The 15879-nt window shown below is 47.7% G+C and overlaps 1 protein-coding gene across 9 annotated transcripts in view; it reads right to left on the bottom strand.

The window, feature by feature from the left end:
* LRRC34 (leucine rich repeat containing 34) overlaps positions 1 to 15879 on the bottom strand; it is a 91044-nt gene that overhangs the window by 69854 nt on the left and 5311 nt on the right. For all 9 annotated transcript variants that reach the window (XM_029616540.1, XM_029616533.1, XM_029616537.1 and 6 more), the window contains exon 4: positions 3114 to 3178. In XM_029616540.1, coding sequence (XP_029472400.1) covers positions 3114 to 3178 — 65 coding nt within the window. The remainder of the gene's footprint in view (positions 1 to 3113; positions 3179 to 15879) is intronic.

Genomic DNA, 15879 nt, shown 5'->3' with positions numbered 1-15879 from the left:
TAATCTCGCCAAGCTCGAGAAAGCACTGCAGGGTCTCCCTTGCTGCCCGACGCTTTGTGGCATTAACGCATGGCGAGATCAGAAACTGATGGCGGGGCCGGCGTGCAAAATCTAAAGTGTAGCTGTGTCTTATCACAGCTAGAACCCACTGGTCCGATGTGAGTTTGGTCCACTCCTTGTAAAACAGAGATAATCTGCCTCCTACTACCGGAACCAAGGAATGGACTGGCCGCCCATCATTGTGAAGGCTTTCTACCCTGTGTGGACTGGGTATTGCCAGGTCGACTGAAACGTCGCCCACGAAAGGACTGAGACCATGACTGTTGTCTGTTGGAATTCAGCCAAAAGGAGGAAGCAGGCGCTCGAGTTGTACGAGACCTCCGACCCCCACGAAATCGAGACTTGGAAGAAAAAGAACCTCTTGACTTCGGCCTATCTTCCGGCAATCGATGAACTTTATTCTCTCCCAGAGACTGAATCAGGTCCTCGAGCTCTTTGCCAAACAGCAGCTTGCCTTTAAAAGGCAGAGATCCCAGCTGAGATTTGGACGAAACATCTGCCGCCCAGTTTCTTGACCACAAAAGACGACGTGCAGAAACGGCGGATGCCATGGTCCTGGCAGATGTGCGAAGTAAATCATGAAGGGCATCCGCACTATAAGCAATGACAGCCTCAAGTCACCCAGCCTGGAGGGCCTCCCCCTCTGATAGCGAATCGTTGGCCTGCAGTTGTTGCACCCAGCGAAGGCCGGCTCGTAAAGAAAAATTGCTACACATAGCTACTTGGACCCCAATCGCTGAGACCTTGAAGATCTTCTTGAGCTGAAGCTCCAGTTTGCGATCCTGTAAGTCCTTGAGGGTCGTCGAGCCAGTGACCGGAATGATGGTCTTTTTTGTGACAGCAGACACCGCTGCATCCAACTTGGGTACACAAAGAAGATCCAAAGCCTCCTCTGGCAGAGGATAGAGTTTATCCATCGCCTTGGACACCTTCAGTCCCAAGTCTGGGGTATTCCATTCCAGAAAAAGCAAATCCGTGGCCTAACAACACTGGGGGGTAGATTTTAAAAAAAAAGCGCGATCGCGTACTTTTGTTGGCGCACCAGGCGCAAACAAAAGTACACTGGATTTTATAAGATACGCGCAGCTACGCGTATCTTATAAAATCCTGGATTGGCGCGCGCAAGGCTGCCGATTTTGGGCAGCCGGCGCGTGCCGAGCCGCGCAGCCTGCCTCTGTTCCCTTCCTCTACCTAACCCACCCCCCCGGCCCTATCTAAAACCCCCCCCACCTTTATCCATGGATTTACGCCTCACGGAGGGAGACGTAAATCCACGCGCGCCAGCAGGCTGCTGGCGCGCCGAGACCCGACCCGGGGGTGGTTCCGGAGGGCGCTGCCACACCCCCGGAACGCCCCGGGCTGAAACCACACCCCCGGGACTTACGCGCGTCCCGGGGCTCTGTGCGCGCCGTCGGCTTATGCAAAATAGGCGCGCGAGGGCCCTGCTCGCGTAAATCCGGGCGGATTTACGCGAGCAGGGCTTTTAAAATCCGCCCGTAGGTGCGTAGACCCTAGCCAGGACTCTTCCTGGGGAGCCTCAATACCAATTCCCCTAAAATAGCGGGAATGAGAGGAACCAGCTCTTCCTTCCGAAAAAGCTGGATCACCTTCGGGTCATCTCAGTCTACCCCATGGGACCCACGCAGATCCCCCTGCGTCTGATCCATGTCCCCATCAACCCCCCTCAGGGGCTGGGAAGGCAACTCTCGCTCCTCCTGATCCTCAGAATCTGAGGAAGAATCTGAAATAGCCTGAGGTGTCCTTAATCTGAAGGGCCGCTGTAACTGAGGATGACTCATATCCTCAGTGGGCTTAGATCATTTCTTAGGCCTGGCCAGGGGGTCCGATAAGGGAGACCTGTCCAGCACCCTCTTTTTACCTGCTTTCCGGGCCTTAAAGGCCCTGTGCATCAAAAGCACAAAATCAGATGAAAAAGAAGCAGCCAAAGATGAATCATCCGTATCCCCCTCGGGGACATCCGTTGCGCCTTGTGAGCCAAGCCCTTCGGACTTGTCCCCATCAGGGACCGTCTTTTGTGGAGACAAAAGCGGTGGGAGATTTCCCTCCCTTTCCGCTGTAAGCGCCACCGAGCTCGCTGCCTCGAGCAAATCCAAAATGGTGTCCGTTCTCGTGCTCCGCAGGAATGGGCCAAGAGACGGGGCTGCAGCTCCCCGAAGGCTCCAGAGACAGTCTGGACCCAGAAAACGACCCTCCCGGGGGTCGTGGAAGCTCCCTCTCCACCTGAGAGGCAAATGGAACACAGACTGTCCTGACACCGCACACCCAAGCAGTTCTCCGTGGCATTTGCTTGCAAGAAAAAATACAAGTTTATCCCGCTGAAAATACCGACGAAACAGTGGCGAAACGGCATGAAAGGAGCCCCAACGCGATCACAAGGAAAGGGAAAGTCCAGAAAGAAGAAAAGGCAAAAAAGTGAAAGATCTTTTTTTTTTTTTTAACTTTACTTGCCCGATAGCCTCCGGGTCCTGGACCTACTGGGGGAAGTGAGCCGGGCTCCCCGGTATCACCCCCAGTACTTCATGTAGCTGGCAATAGGGTCCTCAACCCTCCTCTGCAGCTGCCTCTACCACCAGGGGGGATGGTCCCCTCAGGACCTAGCAACCCCCTGGGAGGCTGAAGACTGTCTCCTTTAGCAAATTTATCTCTCTCCAAGGTTTTCTTCTTCTTTTTTTTTTTTTTTTAAAGCTAAATATCTGACTATGCTATTCTTTATTCTTACACTAAGCAACAGCACAGATTGTAGGTTTTGCACCTCCACCATCTGCTGGAGACAGAGAAATACTGACGGACTGTAGGTGGCACCTTAGTATATACGGCAGAGTCCGTCAAAACTTCTCTGTCTCCATCTGCTGGAGGAGAGGCAAAATCCAGGAGTCTGGATTGATCTGGGTACATACAGGGAACATGTTTTAAATTTTAGTAAAGCTTCAGCTTTCCATACAAGTCTAGATGCTGTGCTTCAGATATTTTTTATCACTACTGTTGCATCTACATAATTCTGTAAGACAACTTTCTTTATAACTGAAACATACCTGAATTAATTTACCAACATGCTCTGCTCCACTATCAGTCAATCTGTTGTATCTAAGATCCAAACCTGAGGAACACAGATTGTAATATAATTAGTATGTGACTAATTTAAAAAGGTCTTGAAAAGTGTCTGGAGGACAGAACCATAAATAATCATCAGCGAGATGGGTTTGGATTCACCGACATGAAACAGACTTTCATATTGGGGTCTGCTGGTTACAACATACATTCATAATCAACAGAAGCATGAAAATATAATAAATCATAATTAAAACATAATAAAGTGAAGGAATAAAATAATTAAAATCAAAGTAAAATAAATATAAAAACATTAATTTGGATGGACAGCTAAAATACAACAGTAAAAATAAAATAGTAATTAAAATCAGACTAATATAGAGGATATCTAATTACAGTGTATATTTATTTATTTAAAATCTTTTCTGTACCGTCGTTCAGTAGATTACCGTCACAACGGTTTACATAGAGGCACATATAGTAAATTGTACATGTATCTGTTCCTATTATCGGTAATGGAGGTGCCTTTTAAGCTCGGTAACATAGTTTCATAATAATAGCTAATTGTTCAATGTTGTCTAATCCGACCTTTGGCTACAATAAAAACTGTTAGATTATACATTTAAGTTAAAAGGTGCAATAAGCAAACCACAACATACATACATATAATGTGCTTAGTGCTGTATGAAGATTTTGTGTGTACAGCTTTCAGCGTTTCTCTATTTCTCGCTCTCTTTGTGAAATGCTTCTTTAAAGAGCCATGTCTTTAAGCTCTTTTTGAAGGTATTGAAATCTCTCTGTAGTCTTACCTCTATGGGCAGGGTGTTCCATAATATCGGCCCGGCCAATGATAGTGCTCTTTCTCTGACTTGTGTTAGTTTTGCAGTTTTGACTGAGGGGATGGTTAGGAGGGCTTTGTTGGCAGATCTCAGGTTTCTGTTTGGGACATGGACGCGGAGTGCTGTGTTTAGCCATTCAGCTTTTTCGTCATGGATTAGTTTATGTATTGTACAAAGGGTTTTATATTTTACCCTGTATTCAATTGGCAGCCAGTGTAGGTCAGCCAGTGTTTCAGTGATATGATCTCTTTTTCTTTTGCCAGTCAGAATTCTTGCGGCTGAGTTTTGGAGTATTTGGAGTGGTCTTGTTGTGTATGGTTATCCTAATAGAAGGGCATTACAGTAGTCAGTGCTGGCAAATATTAGTGCTTGTAGGACAGTTCGGAAATTTGTTTGATTTAGTAATGGTTTAAGTTTCCTGAGGACCATTAGTTTGGGATATCCTTCTTTGACTTTTAATGATATGTGTTGTTTAAGGCTAAGTTCTGTGTCAATTATTACACCGAGGTTCCGCACTTTCTTGGCTATTTCAATTTTCTGATTGTTTTTTAGCAGTATTGGAGATTGGATGACTGTCATGTTTTTTCGTTCTAGATGGAGGAATTCCGTTTTTTCTATGTTAATGACTAGCTCCATTTGGTTTAGTAGCTGTTTAATGATGTCAAGGTACATGATTGCTACGTTTAGTGTTTTTTCCAGTGAGTCTTCGATTGGTAGTAATATTTGAATATCATTGGCATATAGGTAGTATGTGATACCCAGGCCAGCTAGGAGATGGCACAGTGGAAGTAGGTAGATATTAAAGAGTGTGGCGGAGAGTGCTCATCCTTGTGTACTCCAGTTACTAGATTTATTTTTTCTGACAACATGTTTTTGATTTGAACTTGATAATATCTGTTACTTAGGTATGATCTGAACCAGGCTTTAGTTTTTTCCTTTAATCCAATTTCGTCAAGTCTTTTTAGCAGTATGTCATGATTTACTGTGTCAAAGGCAGAGGATAGGATGTAATGTTTACCATTGTCAAAACCTCTCATTATGCTATCAGTCAATGAGAGTAGTAAGGTTTCTGTGCTGTAATGTTTGCGAAATCTGTGCTGTGAGGGGCACAGAATATTATTGTTGTCTAGGTGTTCAGCTAGTTGTTTTTGAACAATTTTTTCTATTAATTTTGCTACTAGTGGAAGATTTGAGACTGGTCTGTAGTTACTCAGTATAAGTGGGTCACTGTTTTTTTTCTTTATTATTGGTTTAATTATTGCTCCTTTCAGGTTATCTGGTAGGGATCCTTCCTCTAGGGATAGGTTTATGATTCTTGTTAATGTGGGGGAGACTATGTTTGCAAATTTTTTGACCCAATAGTATCAAAGGTCTGCTTGAAATAAAAAGCCTTGACTTGTTTTCTAAAGGTGGAATAACAATGAATCAGATGAATTTTGTCTGTAATTTATTCCACAAGGTTGGGCCAGCCACACAGAATGTTTGCGCTCTAGTCTCATTTAGTCAGGCCTGCCTCCAGGTGTGCTGCATCATAGGAAGGGAGGCCAATGCTTCTTGCTCTTGGTGGCCTGCTCTGCTCCTTATTACTGGTGAGGGGGGGGGGGGGGGGGGGGGGGGGGGGAGAGAGAGCTGATGTACTTCCTTGAGACCCTGTTGCTCCTCACTGCCTGGGTGGGAAGAGGGAGGATGAGATCAATGCTTTTCGCAGCCCCGCAGACCGTGTTGCTCTTCAATGCTGGGGGGGGGGGGGGGGGGGGGAGTAGGGAGAAGGTTGATGTTTTTTGTGATCCTCTGGCCATGCTGCTATTCACTTCTGAGGTGAGGTTTCGCTGGAGGTTTAGGGTTTTGGGGCCAGTTTTACATGCAGAAAGAGACGTACAAACAGCACAGTACTCCTCAGTGAAGATTTGACGTCATTTTGAGTGAGGAAAGTCCATACTAAGATGAGATTACTTCAATATTCTCTTGCCCTAGCTTGATGGACTCTCTACCAGGTACTTTCCTCACTCCATATGACGTCAAATCTTCATGCATTTTTCTCTCTCTCTCTCTCCAAGAAAACTGAATATCATCCACCTACAGTCTGTAAGCTACTTCTAAATTAGTGAGTAGGCTCAGACTGGACACAGATAAATGTTAAACAACAGAGCAGAAAGTGCTGAACCGTGGGGTATACTGGTGGTAATAGGACACCACTGAAGTTCCTATTCTTCCTGAAAAACAATGATCAGTGAAAAAAGATTCAAACCCCTGTAAGATCAGAGATACTGAAGTCTCTCAGTCATGATAACAACAGCCGATGATTTATCATGACAAATGCATGCTATACAACTAGTCAAAAGAAACAATAACATACCAATACATCACTACCTTTTAATAGATTTGGAGAAATACCTCAGTTGCAAGCATGGAAAATGAGTTTTGAGAGAAGAGATGGAGACTGTTGGTGAGGCAAAGAGATACCAGTACATCATTCCAGGCAGAAGGTGCAGCAACAGACCAAGACTTGTTACCAACTTGCGTGGAATGTGTTGAAATAGAAGAAACAAGGTGTGCAGGAGTAAAGCCAGGAGGAATGCAGAAAAAGAGGCTAAGGAACTGAACTTTATAAGAGTAGGTGAAAACGACATTCTCTAATGATTAAAATGATATAACTTTATTTTTTGAAATATGTAAGAAGGCAAATATATCATTGTGTCATGTGGGTGCAGGCTGGACTCAAGTGCACCCCTGCAGGAAGACTGGAAGAGGTTGGAGTGGCTGGACAAGGCAGGGCAGCCACAGGCAAGAACTGGGGACAAGCTGACCCAGGGACAAGGGCAAAAACTGGGAAACAGACAATGAACTGGACAGGGCGGCGCAATATAGAACAAGGACTGGACAGGGCAGTGCAAGACAGAACAAAAATAGGACAGGATTGGACTAGACAGAATAGGCACCAATGAACAGGGAAGCCCAACAGGGCATAAAGCTGGGTATGAGAACCTAGCAGTCCCGGAGGCCATGAGGTAAGCTAGAGCGGCCTGGGAGACCAGAGAGCATGGCAAGAAGGCTTGGGAGGTCACAGGGTGAAGCGGAAGGCCATTGGGCAAGGCAGAAAGCCTGGGAAGGCTGCAAACTGTTGCGTCTGTCAGTCTTCGACAGCTTCGCCCCGCCTACCTCTCTCTATTGACGGCTCCTCCCGCTCACCTTGGACTGATGGCCGCGGCGGCGTCTGTTTGCCGACCTCTCCAGTGTCCCCAGACCGGCTTTGGTGCTGCCTCCCGCCATGCTCCTTCAAGGTACCTCTAGGGCGCGTGCATGCTGCCCTCATCTTTATTTCCACGTTGGAGAGAACCTCAGAGGCGTCCCCCTGTTCTGACGTCACGACTCCAGGATATATATGCCTACTACATTTGCTAGCTCGTTGAGTTAGCAACAGGATTCGTACGGATGGGATTCACTCTCCGTTTCTAAGCTACTCTGCTACTCCAGCTCTAACTGGAACTCTTACTACCCTTCGGGGTCACTAACGGGGGTACCCGCTCCTTGGGGGCTTCTCTGCTTCTTTCAGGTGCTATCAGGAAACCGGTACTCGCTCCTCGAGGGCCCATATTCCCTGTGTCGCTGCCTGCAACTTGCAACTTCTACACCACTATGAAGACTCCATTACTCTTATCATCTATACATGGGGAGCCTTTACTGGGTGCCGTTGTAGCGAACCAGTATCTCTCCGCACTGACGCTCTCCATACCGAACAAATTTCCTTCTTTGTGTTGGAGAAGGCCATGCACCCTATCGTTCTGGGGTTATCCTGGTTGCAGCTGCATAAGCCGCAATTCAATTGGGCCATGTTGGAACTCTCCCGTTGGGGCCCAGAATGTCATGGCAAATGCCTAAAGGAGGTTACTCCTATTCTCTATTCTCTGTATGCCTACTACTCCAGTGATGCCAGGACTGCCGCCTCAGTATGCATCATTTCATGATGTGTTCTCCAAAGAAGCTGCTGACATCCTTCCGCCACATAGAACTTATGACTGCGCCAAAAGACTGAAACCTAATGCTGAACCTCCTAAAGGACGTGTCTACCCACTGTTGGTGGTGGAGAACAAAGCCATGTCGGAGTATATTGAGGAGAATTTGCAAAAGGGGTTCATTAGACCATCTAAGTCTCCTGCGGACGCAGGCTTCTTCTTCGTGGGCAAGAAGGACGGTACACTGCGTCCTTGTATCGATTATCAAGGTCTGAACGAGATCACGATTAAAGACTGATACCCCTTACCTCTGATCTCGGAGCTGTTTGATCGACTGCAAGGGGCCAAGATATTCTCAAAACTTGACCTGAAGGGAGCCTATAACTTGGTTCGCATTCGCGATGGCGACGAGTGGAAAACAGCTTTCAACACTCGAGACGGCCATTTTGAATATTTGGTGATGCCTTTGGCCTGTGCAACGACCCCGCCATGTTTCAGAACATGATGAACGACATCTTGCGGGACCTTCTGCACAAATGTCGTTGTCTACCTAGATGATATCTTGATCTTTTCACAAGATATGCCTACTCATCTAGCAGATGTCAAACAAGTATTACTGAAACTTCGAGAACACCGTCTCTACGCCAAATTTCCGAAATGTGAGTTTCACAAGGAATCTGTGCCTTTTCTTGGCTACATCGTATCGAAACAAGGCTTCCAGAACTAACTACAGTCACCATCTGTGAGTACAGAAACATCTCTCTCTCTACAGTACCGCTTCGCTGAAATCAGGTACTCGCTCATCGAGGGCCTGCCCTCTGCTCTGGTGCCAGACCTCTCGTCTAGTGGAATCTCTGCTACTGCTAGTGAGTACAACGCTACAGAGTCTCTCTGCTCTAAGGGATCAGGTACTCGCTCCTCGAGGGCCTGCTCTCCCTGTCTTGGAGCTCTCCTATTTTACTTGGGACTCTGAATGTTAATTCTACTGTGTGCTCATAACTTTCAGTCTCTTTCCACTACAGCACTGCTTACAGAGGATCCGTTTCCAGGGTTCTGTGAGAGACACGCCCAGCCCGGCTCTACCACCACTACTCACTACTACCACCTCTGGTGGTTCCATATACTGTTTCATAAAAGATTCAAATCTGTGTTTGTCTGTCCGGAGTTTAGCCTGACACCGTGGTCCCTCACGGGACTGCCCCCCGTGGGCGTGGTCAGCTGCCACAATGTCCAAGGATCCACCCAAACACCAATAACCATAACAGATTGCTAATTCCATGGATCCAGCTCAGCTCGAGACAGCCATTTTGAATATTTGGTGATGCCTTTGGCCTGTGCTACTCCCCCGCCATGTTTCAGAACATGATTAACGACATCTTGCGGGACCTTCTGCACAAATGTCGTTGTCTACCTAGATGATATCTTGATCTTTTCACAAGATATGCCTACTCATCTAGCAGATGTTAAACAAGTATTACTGAGACTTCGAGAACACAGTCTTTACCCCAAATTGTCAAAATGTGAGTTTCACAAGGAATCTGTGCCTTTTCTTGGCTACATTGTATCGAAACAAGGCTTCCAGATGGATCCCCAAAAATTAGAGAGTATCAAGAATTGGTCTCAACCTACCAATCTGAAGGCCCTGAGATGATTTTGGGGTTTACAAATTACTATAGACGCTTTATAAAGAACTATTCTTTAACAGTGCCCTTAACTGTAATGACACGGAAAGCGGCTAACGCTTCAAAATGGTCTGTGGAGGCCATTTCCACGTTTGAGAAATTAAAGACTGCCTTTTCCACCGAGCCATGTCTGTGTCACCCGGACCCCAACAGACCCTTCATCGTGGAGATTGACGCTTCAGATGTTGGAGTAGGGGCCGTGTTGAGCCAAACTGGAGATTCTAAAGCCTTTCATCCCTGCTCCTTTTTCTTGCGGCGCTTTTCTCCTGCAGAGAAGAACTATGGGATCAGAGATAAAGAGCTCCTGGCTTTTAAGATGGCATTCGAGGAATGGCGGCCTTGGCTCGAAGGTGCCCAACATCAAAATACCGTATTCTCGGACCATAAGAATCTAGAGTATCTCCATCATGCGCAACGTCTTAACCACAGACAAGCCAGATGGTCCTTGTTTTTTAATCGCTTTGACTTTATGCTCAAATACCGTCCCGGAGACAAGAATACCATAGCAGATGCCCTGTCTCGCTCTTTCCTCTCTGAGGATATTCCCAAAGAAAGTCATCTTGGCGGCTACCCATTCCGTGCCTGCCGGTAGAACGACAGTACCGAAGAATCTCAGAAGGATACTACTACACTGGGCTCATGATTCCAAGCTGGCTGGCCATCCTGGTCAATGCCGTACCCAGAAGAAATTACAGAAGTATTATTGGTGGCCTACTATCAAGGAGGACACGTACTCCTATGTAGCATCATGCTCCAACTGTGCCAAACATAAGCCTACTTCTCGTCAGCCTTGGGGATTGTTGCAACCGCTGCCAGTTCTGGAGGAGCCATGGACACACATCGCTACAGACTTTGTAGTTGATATGCCATCTTCTGGAGGAATGAATACTATCTGGGTGACAGTTGACCGTTTCAGTAAAATGGCCCATTTCATGGCGCTGCCTGGCTTACCCTCAGCCTTGGAGCTTGCCAAGCTCTTCATTGTCCACATCTTTCGCCTACATGGCCTACCGAAGCACATCATCTCGGATAGAGGATCACAATTCACGGCAAAATTCTGGAAGGCTTTGTGCAAGCTATTTGACATCTCTCTGGATTATACATCTGCCTATCATCCCCAATCAAATGGCCAAACAGAGGATGAATAGGACCCTAAAACAGTTCATTCGTGCCTATGTGAGTTGCCATCAGAATAATTGGGCCGAACTGTTGCCATGAGCAGAATTCGCCATTAACTCACATCCAGCGTCATCCACTGGATCAACACCATTTGAAGTGGTTTATGGACGACTACCTTCACCACCACTTCCACTGACTCTCTCAGTGTCGTCCCCAGCAGCTCAATCCACTGCTGATGATATCCATCAATTATGGATTCAGACTAAAGACATGCTAACCGAAGCGGGTGAACGAGCAAAGAAATCATACAACGCTCATCATTCTAAAGCGCCTGAATTTCTACCTGGTGACAGTCTGGCTGTCAACTAAGCACTTGAGATTAAAGTTACCTTCTACTCGATTTGTTCCACGGTATGTTGGACCGTTTACAATTCTCCGACGTTTTGGCAACATTTACGTACAGTCTGAAGCTACCGCCTGGATTGAAAATCCACAACGCATTCCACGTTTCACTTTTGAAACCTCTCATTCTCAGTAAGTTCTCACCCAAGTCTCCAGAACCAACTTCTATTACCACAAAAGAAGACCTTGAATATAAGGTTGAAGCTATTCTGGATGTAAGAAAACGTGGCAAAACTTAGTAATATGTTCTATCTTGGGAAGGTTACGGCCCCGAAGAAAATTCTTGGGAGCTGATGGCAAATATCCTGGACAAAGAGATGCTTCTTCAATTTCATCAAATGCATCCACACAACCCAAACCCTGGTAAAAGGGCTGGAGGCCATCCTTTGAAGGGGGGTACTGTTGCATCCGGTCTTCGATGGCTTCGCCCCGCCTACCTCTCTCTACTTGCGGCTCCTCCCACTCACCTTGGACTGATGGCCGCAGCGGCGTCTGTTTGCCGACCTCTCCGGTGTCCCCGGACCGGGTTCGGTGCTGCCTCCCGCCATGCTCCTTCAAGGTACCTCTAGGGCGTGCGTGCGCACACCGCCCTCATCTTTATTTCCACGTTGGCGCGAACCTCAGGAGCATCCCCCTGTTCTGACGTCACGACTCCAGGGTATATCTGCCTACTACATTTGCTAGCTCGTTCAGTTAGCAACAGGATTCGTATGGATGGGATTCGCTCTCCGTTCCTAAGCTACTCTGCCACTCCAGCTCTAACTGGAACTCTTACTACCCTTCGAGGTCACTAACAGGGTACCTGCTCCTCGGGGGCCTCTCTGCTTCTTTCAGGTGATATCAGGAAACCGGTACTCGCTCCTCGAGAGCCCATGTTCCCTGTGTCGCTGCCTGCAACTTCTACCTTCTACTTGGAAGAACTAACTACATTCACCATCTGTGAGTACAGAAACATCTCTCTCTCTACAGTACCGCTTCGCTGAAATCAGGTACTTGCTCCTCGAGGGTCTGCCCTCTGTCCGGTGCCAGACCTCTCGCCTAGTGGAATCTCTGCTGCTGCTAGTGAGTACAATGCTACCGAGTCTCTCTGCTCTAAGGGATCAGTACTCGCTCCTCGAGGGCCTGCTCTCCCTGTCTCGGAGCTCTCCTATTTTACTTGGGACTCTGAATGCTAATTCTACTGTGTGCTCATAACTCTGTCTCTTTCCACTACAGCACTGCTTACAGAACAGCCGGGCTCTACAACCACTACTCACTACTGCCACCTCTGGTAGTTCCATATACTGTTTAATAAAAGATTCAAATCTGTGTTTGTCTGGAGTTTAGCCTGACACTGTGGTCCCTCATGGGTCAGCTGCCACAGTGTCTAAGGATCCACCCAAACACCAATAACCATAACAAAAGCAAGACAGGAATGACAGATCAAGGTCGCCAGGTCTGGGAACCAAGGTGGCTTGATGAAGAGGCAACTAGAAAATGACAAGACAGAGTTAAATGGGGCTGAGGCTTGGGCATAGTGTAACCAGTGAGGAGGTCCTTCGCAAGGTTCAGTGAGGACCCCTGGTGGAGGGAAGACTTGCACAGCAGGCTGAATTGGCATGGAGAATCGGTGTAACAGGTAAAACTGTGACAAACTGTGGACATAGTCAAAAAGAAATGTATGGGCCTTGGGAATGCCATAGATGATGGAAGTTCCACAGACTGATTCAAATGGAAAGAGGATACCACCTTCGGGAGGAAGAAAGGAACTGTTCTCAATGAGACTCCTGAATCTGTGATCCTCAAAAAGGGTTGCCTGCAAGACAACGCTTGAAGTTCCGACACTCTGCAAGCCGATGAAATAGCCACCAGAAATGACACCTTTAAAGTAAGATCCTTCAAAGTAGCCCTTTTTATGGGCTCGAAAGGCGCATTACACAGAGCTTTGAGAACCAAATTCAAATTCCAGGATGGACATGGCCTTTTAGCGGAGAACGTAGATGATTCACTCCTTTAAAAAAAGTGCCACATCAGGATGCGCGGCCAAGGAAGCTCCTCGTAAATTACCATGGAAACATCCAAGAGCCGCTACCTGCACCCGTAGCGAATTGCAGGACAAACCCTTAGCGAGGCCAGCCTGCAAGAAGGAGAGTATATCCACCACCATCGCCCTAGTGGGATCTATGCCGTGTTGAATGCACCAGGCCTCAAAAATTCGCCACACTCAAACATAAGCTAGTGAGGTAGAAGGCTTGCAACACCAACCTTGCTGCTCTGGTCTCCAGACAGTTGATCGACCAACTGGCTTCTTCCAGTGACCAGAGGCTCTGTACCGATTTGTCTTGACAGACCGCTCCCCAACTGAAGAGGCTGGCATTCGTGGTCACTACCATCCAGATAGGCATTTCCAGGGGCACACCCCGGTTCAAGTTATCTGAGAGGAGCCACCATTCGAGACTGGACCGAGCAGAGTCCATAAGGGAAAAGCGCAGGTGGAACTGTTCGGAAACAGAGTTCCAACGGGAAAGCAATGCTGATTGTAGAGGTCTCATATGAGCAAAGGCCCATGGCACCAACTCCATGGTGGAAGTCATGGAACCAAGTACCCGCAAGTAATCCCATACTTTTGGAGGATTCTTGGACAACAAATCTCGAATCTGCCCTTGCATCTTTACAATGCGGTCCTCAGTGAGAAAACCTCTGCCACACCTTGTGTTGAACAAAGCTCCCAGGAATTCCAAAGACTGCGAAGGATTCAGGTGGCTTTTGGAGGGGTTGACTACCCAACTGAGAGACTGTAGTAGTTGAAGCACTCTGCTCACAGCCGAACGACAGAGCTCCTCTGACTTTGCTCAAATCAGCCAGTCGTCCAGATAGGGATGCACAAACAAACCTTCTTTTCTCAGGTGTGCCGCCACCATTATCATGATTTTGGTAAAGGTCCTGGGTGCTGTTGCCAGACCAAAGGGAAGGGCGCAAAATTGAAAATGGTTGCCCAGCACGAAGAACCGTAGAAACCTCTGGTGGTCTGGATGGATGCCGATGTGTAAATACGCTTCGGTGAGATCGAGGGACGCTAGTAACTCACCCTTGTGAACAGAAGCTATGACCGATCGCAGAGTCTCCATGCGAAATCGTGGAACTCGAAGGCATCTGTTGACTCGTTTCAGATCCAGTATGGACCGGTATGCGCCGTTCTTTTTTGGAACTATGAAGTAAATGGAGTAACGGCCTTTTCGCCGTCCCTCGGGGGGAACTGGAACTATTGCCCCTAGATCGATCAGGTGCCTTACAGTGTCCCTGACCGCCTGACGTTTTTCTTGTGAACAGGGGAGAGATTAGGAAGTGATCTTGAAGGCATCGAGCAAAATCTAAAGCATAGCCTTGTTTTATCACAGTGAGGACCCATTGGTCTGAAGTTAACTTGGTCCATTCCTCGTAAAACTGAGACAGTCTGCCTCCCACCAGCGGAACCAAGGAAGGGACCATTGAGAGGATTTACCTCCATCTGCAGATTATGTGGGCCCAGATCTTCCGAATCTGTGGCCAGGAAAGTACTGATTCCATGATTGCTGCCTGGCAGCAGGCTGCCTGGAGGAGGACCCCGAAGAACGAGAAGCTCGGAATTTGCGATTCCCATGAAAACGAGACCGGGAGGGGAAGGAACTCCTCGGTCTGGACTTATCCTCTGGCAAACGATGGACCTTGTTTTCTCCCAAAGATTGTATCATATTTTCAAGCTCCTTGCCAAACAGTAATTTGCCCTTGAATGGCAAAGAACCTAATTGGGCCTTAGATGAGATGTCGGCTGACCAATTTCTTAACCACAGAAGGCGGCGGGTCGAGACAGCTGCCACCATGGATCGGGCTGATGTCCTAAGGAGGTCATAGAAGGCATCAGTGCTGTACGCTACCGCAGCTTCCAGATGTCCCGCCTGAACAGCTTGCTCTTGAGAGAGAGAAGTAATATTCTGCAAATGTTGGACCCAGCGAAGCCCTGCGTGCAGGGAAAAATTACTGCACATAGCAGCCCAGACTCCTAGTGCAGATACTTAAAAAATGCATTTAAGTTGCACCTCAAGCTTATAGTCCTGCAGCTCTTGAAGCGCCATTGCTCCTGTCACGGGAACAGCGGTCTTTTGGTTACAGCCGACACTGCCGCATCCACCTTAGGCACTTTTAACAGGTCCAAAGCCTCCTCGGGCAGGGGATAAAGTCTATCCATGGCCTTACTGACCTTCAGCCCCAAGTCAGGGGTGTCCCATTCCCGGAACAATAAATTAATGACAGACAAATGAAAGGGAAAAGACCTTGTCGGACCCCGGAGACCCAGCATGACTGGGTCAATGTTTCCCAATGGGGAATCTTCCTTAGGTACCTCATACCTAATTCTGCTAAAACAGCCGGAATCAGCGGGTCCAATTCATCTCTCCTAAAAAGACGGACCACCTTAGGGTCATATTCCTCCGTGCCTTGAGGCTTGACCTGATCCAAGTCATCATTTGGATCCGCCCCCAGTGGGGCTTGCTCCCAAATTCGCAGCATCTGGGTCAGACTCCGGAGAAGACGCATCGACCGCCAGACGGACCGAGGCTGAAGCCCGTAGGGTCCAAGATACCACAGTATTCCCGTTCCCTGGAAGCCGAGATTGCTTAAGGGCCCGCGGTCTAGAAGCCAGCGAGGCAGCACCTGCCCCTCTCTTGGCAACCTTGCGAGCTTTAAAGGCTTTGTGCAAAAGCGTAACAAATTCAGATGAAAATGAGGAAGAGGAGGAGT

The sequence above is a fragment of the Rhinatrema bivittatum genome, chromosome 9 (genome assembly GCF_901001135.1).
Source record: "Rhinatrema bivittatum chromosome 9, aRhiBiv1.1, whole genome shotgun sequence".
Lineage (NCBI taxonomy): Eukaryota > Metazoa > Chordata > Amphibia > Gymnophiona > Rhinatrematidae > Rhinatrema > Rhinatrema bivittatum.
The sequence above is the reverse complement of the archived record's forward strand: the minus strand, read 5'-3'. Positions and strand labels throughout refer to the sequence as shown.